The 18,434-nt window shown below is 47.2% G+C and overlaps 1 protein-coding gene across 3 annotated transcripts in view; it reads right to left on the reverse strand.

Moving 5' to 3' along the window:
* Positions 1–18,434, reverse strand: part of SLC2A9 (solute carrier family 2 member 9) — a 352,960-nt gene that overhangs the window by 229,814 nt on the left and 104,712 nt on the right. For 2 of the 3 annotated variants that reach the window (XM_038745103.1, XM_038745104.1), the window contains one exon: positions 17,052–17,152. In XM_038745103.1, the coding sequence (XP_038601031.1) occupies positions 17,052–17,132 (81 nt within the window). In that variant the 5' untranslated portion in view covers positions 17,133–17,152. Of the gene's footprint in view, positions 1–4,824; positions 5,050–17,051; positions 17,153–18,434 lie in introns of those variants that run through there. The other variant, XM_038745102.1, reaches the window with a different exon arrangement.

Genomic DNA, 18,434 nt, shown 5'->3' on the forward strand with positions numbered 1-18,434 from the left:
ACTGGGGAAGGCCTCTTGGAGAATAAGTGAATTTAGTAATGCTTTGAAGGTGGAGAGAGTGGTGATCTGGTGTCTATAAAGGGGGAGGGATTCGGGGCTAGGGGGAGGATGTGGGAAAGGGCCCGACAGTGAGATAGACAAGACAATAACAATAATAATAATAGTTAGCATTGTTTTTACAATAAACAGTGGTATTTCTCGAGCATCGTTCTAAGCCCTGCGGTAGATGTACAATAATACTTCCTAACTCTCGGCTTCAAAGCTCTCCAACACCTCTCCCCCTCCTACCTCACCTCCCTTCTCTCCTTCTCCAGCCCAGCCCGCATCCTCCGCTCCTCTGCCGCCACTAACCTCCTCACTGGGCCTCGTTCTCGCCTGTCCCGCCATCGCCTCCTGGCCCGCGTCCTTCCCCTGGCCTGGAATGCCCTCCCTCCACACATCCGCCAAACTAGCTCTCTTCCTCCCTTCAAAGCCCTACTGAGAGCTCACTTCCTCAGAAGACCTTCCCAGACTGAGCCCCCTTTTTCCTCTCCTCCTCCCCATCGCTCCCCCAGCCCTACCTCCTTCCCCTCCCCACAGCAGCTGTATATACATTTGTACAGATTTATTACTCTATTTATTTTACTTGTACGTATTTACTACTATATTTTATTAATGATGTGCACATAGCTATAATTCTATTTATTCTGACGGTTTTGACACCCATCTACATGTTTTGTTTTGTTGTCTGTCTCCCCTTTCTAGACTGTGAGCCCGTTGTTGGGTAGGGACCATCTCTATATGTTGCCTACTTGTATTTCCCAAGTGCTTAGCACAGTGCTCTGCATACAGTAAGCGCTCAATAAATACGATTGAATGACTGAATGAATGAATGAATGATAATCAGGTTAGACATAGTCCTTGTCCCACATGGCACCCACAGGCTAATTGGAGGGAGAACAAGTATTTAATCCTCAGTTTGCAAATGAGGAAATTGAGGCACTGAGGAATTAAATGACCTGCCCAAAGTCATACAGCAAACAAGGAGCAGAACTGGGATTATTATTAAAAGTTATAATGCTACTAATAATAACAAAAGCAATCTTGCAGGCCTGTGCTCATTCCAATTACTAGGCCATGCTGTGCTTCCTCACATTTCCTCAATGTTTACTCAAATTTGTACTCTTCCAAGTGCTTATTACAGGGCCCTGCAAACAGTAAGGGCTCAGTGAAGATCAATGAAATGAAATTAAATTCACTTTCACATGTTCTTTGATGGTAAAGCAGTTCTGGGTGACTCATTCAACAAACACTGGAACTGAAGCATCATCCTGTATCATACAGTAATGATATGAACATTTATTGAGCTCTTACTGGATGCAGAGCACTGTACTTAGCACTGGGAGAAGATCACAGGTGGGAATTAGATCCAATCTCTGATGCAGTGGAATGGCTTCTACCAACTCTGTTGTACTGTACTCTCTCCAGCATTTAGTACAGTGCTCTCTCCACAATGAGTGCTCATTAAATACCATCGGTCGATTGATTGAATCAATGATGACCCTGAGCAGAGCAATCCCTATTCGGTTATGAAACTCGGGGTGCCTCCAAGGTTGTTTTCTAGACTGGAAGCTCACCGTGGGCAGGAAAAGCATCTGGTAACTCTGTTGTCGTTTCTTCTCAGCACTTAGTATGGAGCTCTGCACATAGAAAGTGCTCAATAAATACCACTGATTGATTGATTGACTGACCATCTTCTTGAGCTCCTCAACAACTTCACTGATCTGGAAGAAACTCCCAAATGTGAGGAAATACAACTCTTCCTCTTATCAATCAACGGTATTCATTGAGCACTTAACGTGTGTAGAGCACTAAACTAGTTGCTTGGGAGTGTATGATTGTGTGACTAGGTATGATCTCTGCTCTCAAAGGGCTTACAATCTAGCGGGGGATGGCCGACACTAAAATGAAGCCTGTAAAGTAAATAAAGCACCGTACTAAGAGCTTGGGAGAGGACAATAGAATAATATTACAAATATATTCCCTGCCCACAGTGAGCTGACAGTCTAGAGGGAGAGAACAGTATAGGTAGGGGGAAGCAATGGCATTTAAAATTATGTCCAGAAGTGCTGTGTGGGAGGGGTTGAATAAAGCCCTTCAGATTTTGGGAGGGGGAGAGAATTCCAGAGTATCGGTGACAGATGTAGGGAGTGGAGTAGGGTGGGGAGATAAAGGTTAGTCAGGGAAGGCCTCCAGGAGGAGAGGTGATTTGGGGAGGGCTTTGAAGATGGGGAGAGTGGTGGTCATCTGGTTTTGAAGGGGGAGGGAGCTCCAGGAAGGAGGAAGGATGCAAGCAAGAGGTCTGTGGAGGGAGAGGCGACAGAGAGGTACAGAGAGAAGATCAGTGTAGAGAAAAGCAGCAGGGCTTAATGGATAGAGCAGGGGCTTAGGAGTCGTCGTAATCATGGCTCCACCTTGTCTGCTGTGTGACCTTGAGCAAATCATTTCACTTCTCTGGGCCTCAGTTACCTGGTCTGTAAAATAGGGATTAAGCATGTGAGCCCCATGTGGGACAGGGATTGTGTCCAACCTGATTAACCTGTAGCTACCCTAGGGCTTAGAACAGTGCTTACTGTGTGCAGACCACTGGACTAAGTGATTATAAGCTTGTTGTGGACAGGGAATGTGTCTACTAACTCTGTTGTATTGCGCTCTCCCAAGCACTTAGTACAGTGTCTGTCTCCCTATCTAGACTGTAAGCTCAATGTGGGCAGGGAATACGTCTGTTTATTGTTTTACTGTACTCTCCCAAGTGCTCAGTACACTGCTTTGCACACAGCAAGTGCTCAATAAATACGATTGACACACTGACAGCGCTCTGTACCCAGTAAGTGCTCAATAAATACTACTGATTGACTACAATATAACAGTCAGTAGTCCTGTACCCTGATCAGCTATGTATTAGGAGCCCTGATGGATCTGTCTGCCTTGTAGAAGGCCTCGGTTGGACGGATTGAACGGCTTCAGCAGGAAGAACCGGAACTAGAACTGGGGTCTCCTCACTGTGGAGCGGTGATCCTTCCACTAGACCCACAGTCAAGCTAGACCCCTGAATTAGCCCCTCTTCCACAGGGCATTCAACTTTGGAGCCAGGAGCTGAAGAAATAATAATAATAATAATAATTGTGGTATCAGTTAAGCGCTTACTATGTTCCAGGCACTGTACTAAGTTCTAGGGTAGATACAAGATAGCTAAATTGGACCAGTCCCTGTTCCACATGGGGCTCACAGTCTTAATCCCCATTTGACAGAGGAGGGAACTGAGGCTCAGAAAAGTGAAAAGACTAGCCCAACGTCACACAGCGGGCAAATGCCGAATTGTTGCCGAATCTGTTGCCGAATCGTACTTTCCAAGCGCTTAGTACAGTGCTCTGCACATATTAAGCACTCAGTAAATACGATTGAAAGTGGCGGAGCTGGGAATAGGACTGTGTTAATCCACGCATTTATTCTACCCCACCTAGATATCAGTAGCAGAATCCTTGCTGACCTCCCTGCCTCCTGTCTCTCCCCACTCCAGTCCATACTTTACTCTGCTGCTCGGATCATTTTCCTATAAAAGCATTCAGACGACGTTTCCCCACTCCTCAAGATACTCCACTGGTTGCCGGTCCGCCTCCACATCAAACAAAAACTCCTCACCATTGGCTTTAAAGCAGTCCACCACCTTGCCCCCTCCTACATCACCTCGCTAACTCTCCTAGTACAACCCAGCTTGCACCCTTTGCTCTTCTAAAGCTAACCTTCTCACTATACCTCAATTTCTTTTATCTCGCCACTGATGTCTCACCCACATTCCGCCTCTGGCCTGGAGCATTCTCCCTCCTTATATCCGAGAGACAGTGACTCTCCCCACCTTCAAAGCCTTAATGGAGGCCTATCCCTCCAAGAGGCCTTCCCTGACTAAGCCCTCCTTTCCTCTTCTCCCACTCCCTTCTGCATCACCCTGACTTGCTCCCTTTATTCATCCCCCCCTCCCAGCCCCACTGCACTTGTGTACATAGCTGTCATTTATTTATTTATTTAATCAGATTCTCTGCCTCCCCCTCTAGACTGTAAGCTCATTGTGGGCGGTGAATGTGCCCATTTATTGTTGCATTGTATTGCCCCAAGCACTTGTACAGTTCAAAGCACACAGTAGGTTCTCAATAAACATGACAGAATGAATGAACCCAGGCTCTCTGACTTCCCTTCAAGTCCTAATCTACTGGCCTAAGAGCTGCAGTAGAGTCATTCATTCAGTCATATTTATTGAGTGCTTACTGTGTGCGGAGCACTGTACTAAGGGCTTGGGATAAGGTTGAACACAGTTCCTGTCCCACATAGGGCTCACAGTCTTCATCCCCATTTTCCAGATGATAATAGCAATAATAACTATGGCGTATGTTAAGCGTTTACTATGTGCCAGGCACTGTTCTAAACGCTGGGATAGATACAAGGTAATTGGGTTGGATTCAGTCCCTGTCCCACACAGGGCTCACAGTCTTAATCCCCGTTTTACAGATGAGGGAACTGAGGCACAGAGAATTGAAGTCACTTGCCCAAGGCCAAACAGCAGACAAGTGGCAGAACCGAGATTAGAATCCAGGCCTGTGCTCTATCCACTGGGCCATGCCGCTTCTGGTAACTGAGGTCCAGAAAGGGAAGTGACTTGGCCAAGGTCACACAGCAGACAAGTGACGGAGCCGGGATTAGAACCCAAGTCATCGTAACTCCCAGGCCCGGCCTCTATCCACTAGGCCATGCTGCTTCTCCTGGCATCCCGGCAGGCCCTTTGAGCTTTACCTTCACCTTCCTTGGACTCGACCCCTGAGTGATCCAGTGTCGGGATTCGGGATGCCCTCCTCCACAATCCTCCAAGCCCCCGGCCCTTTCCCCCCAGGAGCCCTGGGTCAGCGGCAGGGCGCTAGCTTCTCCATGATCCATTGGCTTCAGGGAGCAGCAATCGGAGGGAGAACTTTCCCTCAGCGCTACTGCTCTGACTCAGCTTCGCAGCTCCAATGAAATAGCCCAGCTGGGACAGGGACGGGGCTGGTCCTCCTGCCACGGAGAAAGGCAGAGTCCAAAGGAAGGGAGGCAAAATCAGAACAGGAAACGCGCCGGGGACTTGTTTGTGCACAGGATATGTGGCAATTGCGGCCGGACTCCACAAGCAGTTTGTCAAACCCTGGAGCTGAAATAGTACCCTGGACCTGAAGGGGGAAAGCACCCGGAGGAAAGAAGAACCAGCCCAGTGGACTCGCTATTTCTTAATCAACTTGTTTTTTCTCCTCTCCTTTTCTCTTTGAAGTACAGTCCTACTGCAGCAGTCCAAGGAGAAGGGTTTCTCCTTCTCAAAACTGTCCGTGGAGTTTGAGGGAGTTTTAGAGAGGCTAAGTGAGATAGCCTACAGTCATATTACCGTAATAGGATTATGTTACACTTATTTACTCTTAATTGGTCTGAAGATGAGTGTGGATCAGGTTCAAAACTTTGTCAGATCTGACCATCGATACGGACTTTGGCTCCCAATATTTAGGCTCTAAGGCAGATTTGCCCCTGCAGGGTGGGCTCTGAATCAGGTTGCTTATGTGGGAATCAGGTTTGAGGAAGAGATGTCTTTGGGGGAAGCTTTCACTCTCTTTAGGGAAGGGAATCTCTGTTCTTAGTAACCCCACTAATATTCCCTTAATCCCATTTGACCTCTTTGGTTGAAATAAGCCCTTCCCTACATAAACACCCAACCCCCCAGCTGGGAACTGACCTTTGAGAAATCCCAGAGACGGGCACTTCAGAACAATCCGTGCTCTGCTTCCTGTCTCTGTCTCTCTCCATAGGAGTTGGTTTTAGGTGAGTTGGAATAAAAGAAGCTCTGATTCTCGGGACGGGACTGGGGTCAGAAGCTCTTCCGGCCAGGAGGCTGAAGGATTTTGGAATTCCAGCAGATGCCCGACACAGGGTCAGGGGAGGGAGAGAGAGGTCGGTGGACGTGCGTTTGCTGCAAATTGCGCGTTTATATTTTTGGACTGAAGCGCTGGTGCGGGGAGGTCACGCTCGGTTTTGCGTAACCGTCTGGCCTCACAGCCGGTTGCCCCGTGAGCTGAGCAAACAATCAGCTTTGGGCTTCACATAGCTCATGCCCTCCTCCTCCTCCTCCTCCTCCTCTTCGACCAACCAATCCTGTCCTAGCTGGGCTGTGAGAACAGTTTCCCTAATGGTTATCCCTCACCTTCAGGCTGTCCGTCCCTCCGTCCCTTCAGTCATTGAGTAGGAGGGCTTTATGCCAAGAGGCAATCCTCATCCACAGGTCTGATATCAACATGGGCTCCTTTTCCCGGACCCTAATAGCTCCCTGACCTTCCCACCACTCCAAGGGCTGTGCGATGGATGCCTCACTCTTAAAGGGGCTCCATTCCTTATCGGCTAAGGCCTCTCCATAATCTGTTAGGAAGTCAGCCGCTGGTTAGGCAATTGGGGTTCACTGAGGATATTCACCTTTGGTCCAGTCAGCAACTTTCAGTTTTGCTGACGGTCACCGCCCTGCTTACTAAAGGCAGGGACTGAGAGACTTCACTTTCCCTGAAGAGTCGGGCTTTCAACCAGGAGAGGTAAATAATTAGGGTGTGTCTCCTTCTGGCCTGGACTGGGGCCATTGTCTGGGGCTGGAGCTAGGAGGAGGCTGGGGCCAAAATGGAAGGTGTCCAGCTTCCCGTTGGAGCAGAACGTTTGCCAAAGCCAGTCTTGGCTGGATTGGCCGAGAGCATCTGTTTTTTCCCCTGGCTCAGGACATGCTCACATTGGGTGCAAAATGGCACTCAGATCTTGGAGAGAAAGCAGCATGGCCTAGTGGAAAGAGCCCAGGCTTGGGAGTCAGAAGGTGTCAGGTTCCAATCCCGGCTCTGCCACTTGTCAGCTATGTGACTTTGGGCAAGTCACTTGACTTCTCTGTGCCTCAGTGACCTCCTCTGTAAAATGGGGATTTTTACTGTGAGTCCCACGTGGGAAAACCTGATTATATTTCCCCCACTGCTTAGAACAGTGCTTGGCACATAGAAAGCACTGAACAATTTTTTTTAATCATTGCTTCTCCACTTGTCTGCTGGGTGACCTTAGGCAAGTTGCTTCACTTCTCTGGGCCTCAATTCTCTCATCTGTAAAATGGGGATTAAGACTGTGAGCCCCATGTGGGACTGGGAGTGTGTCCAACCTGTTTTGCTTGTGTTCCCTCCCAGCACTTAGTACAATACCTCACACATAGTAAGCGCTTAACAAATATCACAATTATCATTATTACTATTATTGTTATCACTGGTCTGCTATGTAACCTTGGGCAAGTCCGTTCTCTTCTCTGTGCCTCAGTTCCCTCATTTGCAAAATGAGGATTCAATACCTATGCAGCTTCCTACTTAGACTGTGAGCCCCATGTGGGACCTGTGGATTTTGTATTTGCTTTAGCGCTTAGTACAATGCTCACTAGTCTTCCTGGGTGGGAAAGCAGCTGCTGCTGACAAACGCTCTTTTCATTTCTTGGAACTAGGGTGGCCAGGGATTTATCAGATGTTTCTGGATTTTCCTTTGCTGACCAGGAAGTAATGGGCATAAGTCACGTTAGGTGTGTCACACAGTTGTACACCCTAAAGAAATCGTATGAGTCATGGGTTCTAGTCCCAGCTCCTCCCCTTGTCTGCTGTGTGACCTTGGGCAAGTCACTTCACTTCTCTGGGCCTCAGTTCCCTCATCTGTAAAATGGGGATTGAGACTCTTGGCCCTCTCTTGACCCCACCTCACCTTCTAGTTATCGCCCCATATCCCTCCTACCATTCCTTTCCAAATTCCTTGAACGAGTTGTCTACACGCGCTGCCTCAAATTCCTCAACACCAACTCTCTCCTCGACCCCCTCCAGTCTGGCTTCCGTCCCCTACATTCCACGGAAACTGCCCTCTCAAAGGTCACCAATGACCTCCTGTTTGCCAAATCCAACGGCTCATACTCCGTCCTAATCCTCCTCGACCTCTCAGCTGCCTTCGACACTGTGGACCACCCCCTTCTCCTCAACATGCTATCCGACCTTGGCTTCACAGACTCTGTCCTCTCCTGGTTCTCCTCTTATCTCTCCGATCATTCATTCTCAGTCTCTTTTGCAGGCTCCTCCTCCCCCTCCCATCCCCTTACTGTGGGGGTTCCCCAAGGTTCAGTGATTGGTCCCTTTCTGTTCTCGATCTACACTCACTCACTTGGTGACCTCATTTGCTCCCACGGCTTCAACTATCATCTCTACGCTGATGACACCCAGATCTACATCTCTGCCCCTGCTCTCCCCCCGACTCTCCAGGCTCGCATCTCCTCCTGCCTTCAGGACATCTCCATCTGGATGTCTGCCCGCCACCTAAAACTCAACATGTCCAAGACTGAACTCCTTGTCTTCCCTCCCACACCCTGCCCTCTCCCTGACTTTCCCATCTCTGTTGACGGCACTACCATCCTTCCCATCTCACAAGCCCACAAGACTCCGCTCTCTCATTCACCCCTCACATCCAAGCCGTCACCAAAACCCGCCGGTCTCAGCTCCGCAACATTGCCAAGATCCGCCCTTTCCTCTCCATCCACACCGCTACCCTGCTCGTTCAAGCTCTCATCCTATCCCATCTGGACTACTGCATCAGCCTTCTCTCAGATCTCCCATCCTCGTGTCTCTCCCCTCTTCAATCCATACTTCATGCTGCTGCCCGTATTGTCTTTGTCCAGAAACGCTCTGGGCATGTTACTCCCCTCCTCAAAAATCTCCAGTGGCTACCAATCAATCTGTGCATCAGGCAGAAACTCCTCACCCTGGGCTTCAAGGCTGTCCATCACCTCGCCCCCTCCTACCTCACCTCCCTTCTCTCCTTCTACGCCCACCCCACACCCTCCGCTCCTCTGCCGCTAATCTCCTCACCGTGCCTCATTCTCGCCTGTCCTGCCGTCGACCCCCAGCCCACGTCCTCCCCCGGGCCTGAAATGCCCTCCTTCTGCCCATCCACCAAGCTAGCTCTCTTCCTCCCTTCAAGGCCCTACTGAGAGCTCACCTCCTCCAGGAGGCCTTCCCACACTGAGCCCCTTCCTTCCTCTCCCCCTCGTCCCCCTCTCCATCCCCCATATTACCTCCTTCCCTTCCCCACAGCACCTGTATATATGTATATATGTTTGTACATATTTATTACTCTATTTATTGATTTATTTATTTTACTTGTACATATCTATTCTATTTATTTTATTTTGTTAGTATGTTTGGTTGTGTTCCCTGTCTCCCCCTTCTAGACTGTGAACCCACTGTTGGGTAGGGACTGTCTCTATATGTTGCCAACTTGTACTTCCCAAGCACTTAGTACAGTGCTCTGCACACAGTAAGCACTCAATAAATACGATTGATTGATTGATTGACTGTGAGTCCCACATGGCACAGGGACTGAGAAGCAGCGTGGCTCAGGCTTTGGAGTCAGCGGTCCTGGGTTCAAATCCTGGCTCCAACCACTGTCAGCTGTGTGACTTTGAGCAAGTCACTTAACTTCTCGGTGCCTCAGTTACCTCATCTGTAAAATGGGGATTAAAACTGTGAGCCCCCGGTAGGACAACCTGATCACCTTGTAACAGTGCACATAGTACGCACTTAAATACCATCATTATTGTTATTATTATCCAACTAGATTTGCTTGTATCCACCCCAGTGCTCCGTACAGTGATGGGCACATAACAAATACCATCATTAATTGACATCATGTGGAACTGCTGCTGAAAATCTGCCAAACCAAGAGCACGTCTTGCAGTGAGGCAGACCCCTGATTCCTTTCTGCTCCAGAACTTTTTCACCCAGCCCTCTCCCCCTCTACCCAAGTCCCTGTGAACACGGGCATGGCTTCTGACCCATGGGGTACCATGGTAGGAACCGGGGAGGAGCGAGACAGGACACTTCAAGGAAAAATGCAGCAGGGCCTAGCAACTAGAGCACGGGCCTGGGTGTCAGAAGGACATGGGTTATAATCTTAGTTCTGACACTCAGTTGTTTTCCGTGTGACCTTGGACAAGTCACTTAACTGGGCCTCAGTGACGTTACCTGTCAAATGGGCATTAAGACTGTGAGCCCCATGAGGGGCATGGACCGTGTCTAGCCTGATTAGCTTGTAACTCCCCCAGCACTTAGAACAGTGCCTATGCATAGTATGCACTTAACAAATACCACCAATATAAACATTATTGATGATGATGATCATCAATCGTATTTAACAAATAATGTAACAAATGATGGCATTTGTTAAGTGCTTACTATGTGCCAAGCACTGTTCTAAGCTCTGGGGGGGATATAAGGTGATCAGGTTGTCCCACATGGGGCTCACAGTCTTCATCCCCATTTTACAGGTGAGGGAACTGAGGCAGAGAGAAGTGAAGCGACTTGCCCAAAGTCACACAGCTGACAATTGGCGGAGCTGGGATTTGAACGCACGACCTCTGACTCCAAAGCCATTGCTCTTTCCACTGAGCCACGCTGCTTCTCATAATAATAATAATGGCATTTGTTAAGCACTTACTATGTGCCAAGCACTGTTCTAAGCGCTGGGGAGGATACAAGGTGATCGGGTTGTCCCACGTGGGGCTCACAGTCTTCTTCCCCATTTTACAGATGAGGGAACTGAGGCAGAGAGAAGTGAAGCGACTTGCCCAAAGTCACACAGCTGCCAATTGGCAGAGCCGGGATTTGAACCCAGGACTCATTATTATTAGTACTGAGAATAAGTCTTCCTGTTGCTCTACCTGGACTGGAGAGGGGACAGACCTGCTAAGCTCCTCTAAGCTCTATCCACTGAGCTATCCTGGAGAAGCAGTGTGGTTCAGTGGCTAGAGCACAGGCCTGAGAGTCCAAAGGTCATGGATTCTAATGCCATCTCCTCCACGTTTCTGCTGTGTGACCTTGGGCAAGTCACTTCACTTCTCTGGGCCTCAGTCACCTCATCTGTAAAATGAGGATTAAGTGTGTGAGTCCTATGTGGGACAGGAACTGTGTCCAACCTGACTACCTTATTCATTCATCCATTCATTCAATCGTATTTATTGAGCGCTTACTGTGTGCAGAGCACTGTACTAAGCGCTTGGGAAGTACAAGTTGGCAACATATAGAGACGGTCCCTACCCAACAATTGGCTCACAGTCTAGAAGTGCTTAGAACAGTGCTTGGCACATAGTAAGCACTTAACAATTACCATAATTAGTATTATTATTTTTATTTTGGTAGGCAGGGAATGTGTTAGCTTATTGTTGTATTGTACTCTCCCAAGCGCTTAGTACAGAGAAGCAGCGTGGCTTAGTGGAAGGAGCACGGGCTTGGGAGTCAGAGGTCGTGGGTTCTAATCCCAGCTCTGCCACTCATCTGCTGTGTGACCTTGGGCAAATCAGTTCACTTCTCTGTGCCTCAGTTACCTCAACTGTAAAATGGGGATTAAGATTGTGAGCCCCACGTGGGACAACCTGATAAACTTGTATCTCCCCCAGCGCTTAGAACTTGTACTTCCCAAGAGCTTAGTACAGTGCTCTGCACACAGTAAGCGCTCAATAAATACGATTGAATGAATGAATGAATGCTTGGCACATAGTAAGCGCTAAACAAATACCATCATTATTATTATTATTACAGTGCTCTGCACACAGTAAGTGCTCAGTAAATGCAGTTGAATGAATGAATGGGTGATGCATAGTCCATGCTGCTTCTAAGGTGGCACCTATATGATGGTCCTAGGAGCAGAAATGGTGTCACTGAGGTCCCACTGGAGTGCAGTACACTGTACAAAGCCCTGGGGAAGAACAATGGAAACACATGACACATTCCTTAGCTTTTCCAGTGGTCTTCAAAGGAGGAAGGAGTCCCTCAGCCAGTGTCTGGTAGCCACTGCCAAGCCTTTCAAAAGCCACAGCTAATAATACTTAAGCTTACTGTGGGCGGGGAAAGTGTCTATTTATTGCTGTATTATACTTTCCAAGCGCTTAATACAATGCTCTGCACACAGTAAATGTTCAATAAATATGACTGAATGAATAATAATTATAATTGTGTTATCTGTTAAGCATTTACTATGTGCCAATGAATCATTCAATCAGATTTATTGAGCTTTTTCTGTGTCTGGAGCACTGTACTAAATGCTTGGGAGAGTACATTACAACAGAGTTGGTAAACATGTTTCCTTCCCACAACGAGCTCGTGGTCTAGAGCAGCACTACACTTAATCACAAGAAAATCAGGTCCCACATGCAGCTCACGGTCTAAGTAAGAAGGAGAACAGGTATTGAATCCCCATTTTGCAGATGAGAAATCCGTGGCACAGAGAAGTGAAGTGACTTGCCCAAGGTCACAAATCTATGCAGATGACGTCCAAATCTACATTTCTTCCCCGTTCTCTCTCCCTCCTTTCAGGCTCGTATCTCTCCTGCCTTCAGGACATCTCCACCTGGATGTCTGCCCGCCACCAAAAACTCAACATGTCCAAGACTGAGCTCTTTATCTTCTCTCCCAAATGCTATCTTCTCCCTGACTTTCCCATTACTGGACGGCACTACCAACCTTCCTATCTCACAAGCCCACAACCTCGGTGTCATCCTTGACTCTGCTCTCTCGCTCACCCCACACATCCAATCCGTCACCAAAATCTGCCGGCCTCACCTCCACAACATCGTCAAGATCCGCCCCTTCCTCTCCATCCAAACCGCTACCTTGCTGGTTCAATCTCTCATCCTATCCCGACTGGATTACTGCATCAGCCTCCTCCCTGATCTCCCATCCTCCTGTCTCTCCCTGTTTCAGTCTGTACTTCACTCTGCTGCCCAGATTATCTTTGTACAGAAACACTCTGGGCACATCACTCCCTTCCTCAAAAATCTCCAGTAGTTGCCTATCAACATTTGAATCAAGCAAAATCTCCTCACTCTCGGCTTCAAAGCTGTCCATCACCTCGCCCCCTCCTACCTCATCTCCCTTCTCTCCCTCTCCAGCCCAGCCTGCACCCTCCACAACTCTGCCACTAACCTCCTCACTGGGCCTCATTTTCACCTGTCCCGCCGTCGAACCCTGGCCCACATCCTACCTCTGGTCTGGAATGCCCTCCCTCCACACATCCGCCAAGTTAGCTCTCTTCTTCCCCTCAAAGCCCTATTGAGAGTCCACCTCCTCCAGAAGGCCTTCCCAGACAGACTTCCCAGACTCTTTTCCTCTGCTCCTCCTCCCCTCCCCACAGCACTTGTGTATATTTGTAACTATTTATTACTCTATTTTATTAATGATGTGTATATATCTATATCCCAAACTGAGCCCCCTTATTCCTCTCCTCCTCCCCCAACATTCCCCCACCCTACCTCCTTCCCCTCCCCACTGCACTTGTACAGATTTACTACTCTATTCATTTTATTAATGATGTGCATATAGCTATAATTCTATTTATTCTGATGGTTTTGACACCCGTCTACATGTTTTGTTTTGTTGTCTGTCTCCTCCTTCTAGACTGTGAGCCCGTTGTTGGGTAGGAACCGCCTCCTTATGTTGTCTACTCGTATTTCCCAAGCGCTTAGTACAGTGCTCTGCACACAGTAAGCGCTCAATAAATACAATTGAATGAATGTATGAATCTATAATTCTATTTATCTATTTTAATGGTATTGACGCCCATCTACTTGTTTTGTTTTGCTTTCTGTCTCCCTCTTGTAGACTGTGAACACGTTGTTGGGTAGGGATTGTCTCTATCTGTTGCCGAATTGTACTTTCCAAGTACTTAGTACAGTGCTCTGCACACAGTAAGCACTCAATAAATACGATTGAATGAAGGAAAGGTAAGTGGTAGAGCCAGGATTAGAACCCAGGGCCTCTGACTCCCAAGCCTGTGCTGTTTTCCACTAGACCATGCTGCTTCACTACCTCAGCTTTGCTTGGGCTCTGCAGATTAGTCTTGAAATTCCCTCATCTGGGGCTAAGAGAAGGAAGTACAAGCACTTAGTACAGTGTTCTTCTCACAGGCGGCGCACAATAAATACCACTGACTGCAGGCCCTAATGTAAAGTGTTTTCCATTCAGTGGTTTGAAGGTTGATACTGAAACTACTAGTCACAAACATTAGCCTTGTCTTATCTGTGGAATGTGCCAACTTAGTAGTGGGTCTGCCCACCTCCTGGGTGACAATGCCTATGACAAAGCAGCGTGGCTCAGTGGAAAGAGCACAGGCTTTGGAGTCGGAGGTCACGGGTTCAAATCCTGGCTCCACCAATTGTCAGCTGTGTGACTTTGGGAAAGTCACTTAACTTCTCTGTGCCGCAGTTCCCTCATCTGTAAAATGGGTATGAAGACGGTGAGCCCCACGTGGGACAACCTGATCACCTTGTATCCCCCCAGCACTTAAAACAGTGCTTTGCACATAGTAACTGCTTAACAAATACCATCATTATTAATGCCTAATAATAATCATTATCATTAAGGTACTTGTTAAATACTTATACTGTGTTCCAAGCACTGAATACTAAGTGCTGGGGCAGATGCAAAATAATCAGGTCGGACACAGCCGTCTCACATAAGGCTCACAATCTAAGTAGGAGGGAGAACAGTTATTGAATCCCCATTTTGCAGAAGAAGTAACTGAGGCAAGATGACAGTTCAGTAACTTGCCCCAGGTTCTTGCCCAACAGTGACTTGCCCAAGGTCACAGAGCCGGTAAGTGGCAGAATTGGGGTTAGAAAAGGCTTTTCCTTCTTTTGGCAGGCCACAAAGTAGGATCCATTCTTCTCTTTTTCCCTATAGTATGTACTAAGCGCTCACTATATGCTAAGCCCTGGAGAAGACACAGTCCCTGACCTACACAAAGCTCACAGTCTGAGAAGTAGAGAGAACCAGTATTTTATCCACGTTTTATCTACTTTGATTGTATTGACACTTGTCTACTTGTTTTGTTTTGTTGTCTGTCTCCCCCTTCTAGACTGTGAGCCCACTGTTGGGTAGGGATTATCTCTATCTGTTGCTGAATTGTACTTCCCAAGCGCTTAGTACAGTGCTCTGCACACAGTAAGCACTCAATAAATGAGACTGGGAGCCCCACGTGGGACAGGGACTGTGTGCCCCACATGGAACAGGGACTGTGTCCAACCCAAATTTGCTTGTGTCCACCTCAGTGCTTAGTACAGTGCCTGGCACATAGTAAGCGCTTAACAAATACTATACTTGTACATATTTACTATTCTATTTATTTTACTTTGTTAATATGTTTTGTTTTGTTGTCTGTCTCCCCCTTCTAGACTGTGAGCCCGCTGTTGGGTAGGGGCCGTCTCTAGATGTTGCCAACTTGTACTTCCCAAGTGCTTAGTACAGTGCTCTGCACATAGTAAGCACTCAATAAATACGATTGAATGGATGAATGAATAAATACAATTGAAAGAATGAATGAAGGAGAAACTGAGGCATCAAGAGGTTCATTCATTCATTCATGTTGAGAAGCAGCATGGCTCAGTGGAAAGAGCCCAGGCTTGGGAATCAGAGGTTATGGGTTCTAATTCCAGCTCTGCCACTTGTCAGCTGTGTGACTTTGGGCAAGTCACTTAACTCTCTGTGCCTCAGTTCCCTCATCTGTAAAATGGAGATTGAGACTGTGAGCCCCTTGTGGGACAACCTGATCACCTTGTATCCCCCCAGCACTTAGAAAAGTGCTTTGCACACAGTAAGCGCTTAACAAATACCATCATCATCATCATCAACATTCATTTAGTCATATTTACCGAGCACTTACTGTGTGCAGAGCACTGTACTAAGCACTTGGAAAGTACAATTCGGCAACAGATACAGTCCCTACCCAACAACGGGCTCACAGTCTAGAAGGGGGAGAGACAGACAACAAAACAGAACAAGTAGACAAGTGTCAATACAATCAAAATAGATAAATAGAATTATAGATATATACACATCATGAATAAAATAAATAGGGTAACAAATATGTACAAATATATGCAAGTGCTGTGGGGAGGGGAAGTGGGTAAGGCAGAGGGAGGGATGAATGCCTTTCTCAAGTTCACCTAGCGGCATGGCCTCGGGAAAAACATGGATCTGGAAGTTGGAGGACCTGGTTCTTATTCTGGCTCCTCATCTTGCCTGCTGTATGATGTTGTACAAGTTGCCTTGCAAGTTAACTTCTCTGTGCCTCAGTACCTCATCTGTAAAATGGGGATTAAAACTGTGAACCCCACATCAATCAATCAATCAATCGTATTTATTGAGCGCTTACTGTGTGCAGAGCACTGTACTAAGCGCTTGGGGAGTACAAGTTGGCAACATATAAAGACAGTCCCTACCCAACAGTGGGCTCACAGTCTAAAAGGGGGAGACAGAGAACAAAGCCAAACATACCAACAAAATAAAATAAATAGAATAGATATGTACAAGTAAAATAAATAAATAAATAGAGTAATAAATATGTACAAACATATACTCATATATACAGGTGCTGTGGGGAAGGGAAGGAGGTAAGATGAGGGGGATGGAGAGGGGGGTGAGGGGGAGAGGAAGGAAGGGGCACATGGGACAAGCTGATTACCCTGTATCTACCCCAGTGCTTAGAACAGTGCTTGGCACATAGTAAGCTCTTAACGAATGCCATCATTATTATTATTATTATTAGTAGTAGTAGTAGTAGTAGTAGTAGTAGTAGTAGTAGTATCATCTCTGGACCTCTGTTTCCTCATCTGCAAAATGGGAATTCAATGCCTGTTCTCCCTCCTAGACAATGAGCCCTGTGTGGGACAGGGACTGTGTCCGAATTGATTATCTTGCATCTACCTCAGCTCCTAGAACAGTACTTGACCCTTAGTAAGCGCTTAATATAATAATACTAATAGCGAAAACAACAACAGAGCCGAACTAGAGTCCATGCTTTCTTCACCCTCATCCCTGGGCTCTCGCTAGCTCCCAGACGCACGAGAGGTCTCCCTTGCCCTTAATTACACATTGACAAATGGAGGATGGTCAGTCAGATAGTTGAGCACTAACCGATTTCTTTTTCACCTCCTTGCCAGACTTCACCGTTCCATCATCTTTGCTTCCCGCCTGGTCATTTCCACTGGCCGTCATTGTTTTATGGCCTGGTTATCCTGTTGAGGGAAAAGGAAGGACCATTAGCAACCTCATTCTGTCCTCGGTGGAAGTTTCCCACAAGCAACCTTGAAGAATGGCTATGAGCCTTGGTTCTGTGGACAGGTGAATCTCAAGTTTCCTGCCATTCCTACTTGCTGAGGGATATTCCTTCCAGCTCCCAGATCCACAGCCTCATCCCCACTGAGGCAGGAATCCCATAGGCCACTTGCTCCACACCTATTTATTTTATTTTATTAGTACGTTTGGTTTTGTTCTCTGTCTCCCCCTTCTAGACTGTGAGCCCACTGTTGGGTAGGGACTATCTCTATATGTTGCCAACTTGTACTTCCCAAGTGCTTAGTACAGTGCTCTGCACACAGTAAATGCTCAATAAATATGATTGATTGATTGATTGATGAGAGTAATAATGCTTTTTTCCCTCTAACTTCCAAGAGTTGCTCCAGTGTGGGCGTCGACAACTTCCAGTCTACAGCCTGTCAGTTAATAGTATCTATTGAGCGTTAACTGTGTATCGAGCGCTTGGGAGAGGACAGTACAATAGAAAGCCTGATCCCTGCCCACAAACAGCTTACAGTCTACAGGGAGAGATGGACATTAAAATAATTACGCATGGGGGAAATAGTGGAGTATAACAATATTGACACAGATCCTGGTGGGCAAATAAATGCCACCAGTCAATTAATAACATTTATTGAGCACTTGCTGTGTGCAGGGTACTGTACTAAGAGCTCAGGAGAGCAGGATCCAACAGAGTTGGTACACACGATCCCTGCCTACAAGGAGCTTATAGTCTATAGGGGAGATAGGCATTAGAATTAGTAGAGAAGCAGCAGTGGCTCAGTGAAAAGAGCACAGGCTTTGGAGTCAGAGGTCATGGGCTCAAATCCTGGCTCCGCCAATTGTCAGCTGTGTGACTTTGGGAAAGTCGCTTAACTTCTCTGGGCCTCAGTTACCTCAACTGTAAAATGGGGATTAAGACAGAGCCCCACGTGAGACAACTTGATCACCTTGTTACCTCCCCAGTGCTTAGAACAGTGCTTTGCACATAGTAAGTGCTTAATAAATGCCAACATTAGTATTAGAATCATTACCAAAGCGGGAAATAAAAGAATATAATGGCGTTGACATAAGCGCTAATGGGCACGTAAATGCTGTCAATCACTCAATCAGTGGTATTTAATGAGTGCTTATTGTGTGCAGGGTACTGTACTAAGAGCTTGGGAGAGTAAAATACAACAGAGTTGGCAGAAGTGAACCCTGACCCCAAGGAGCTTACAG

This window comes from Tachyglossus aculeatus, chromosome 4 (genome assembly GCF_015852505.1).
Source record: "Tachyglossus aculeatus isolate mTacAcu1 chromosome 4, mTacAcu1.pri, whole genome shotgun sequence".
Classification (NCBI taxonomy): Eukaryota; Metazoa; Chordata; class Mammalia; order Monotremata; family Tachyglossidae; genus Tachyglossus; species Tachyglossus aculeatus.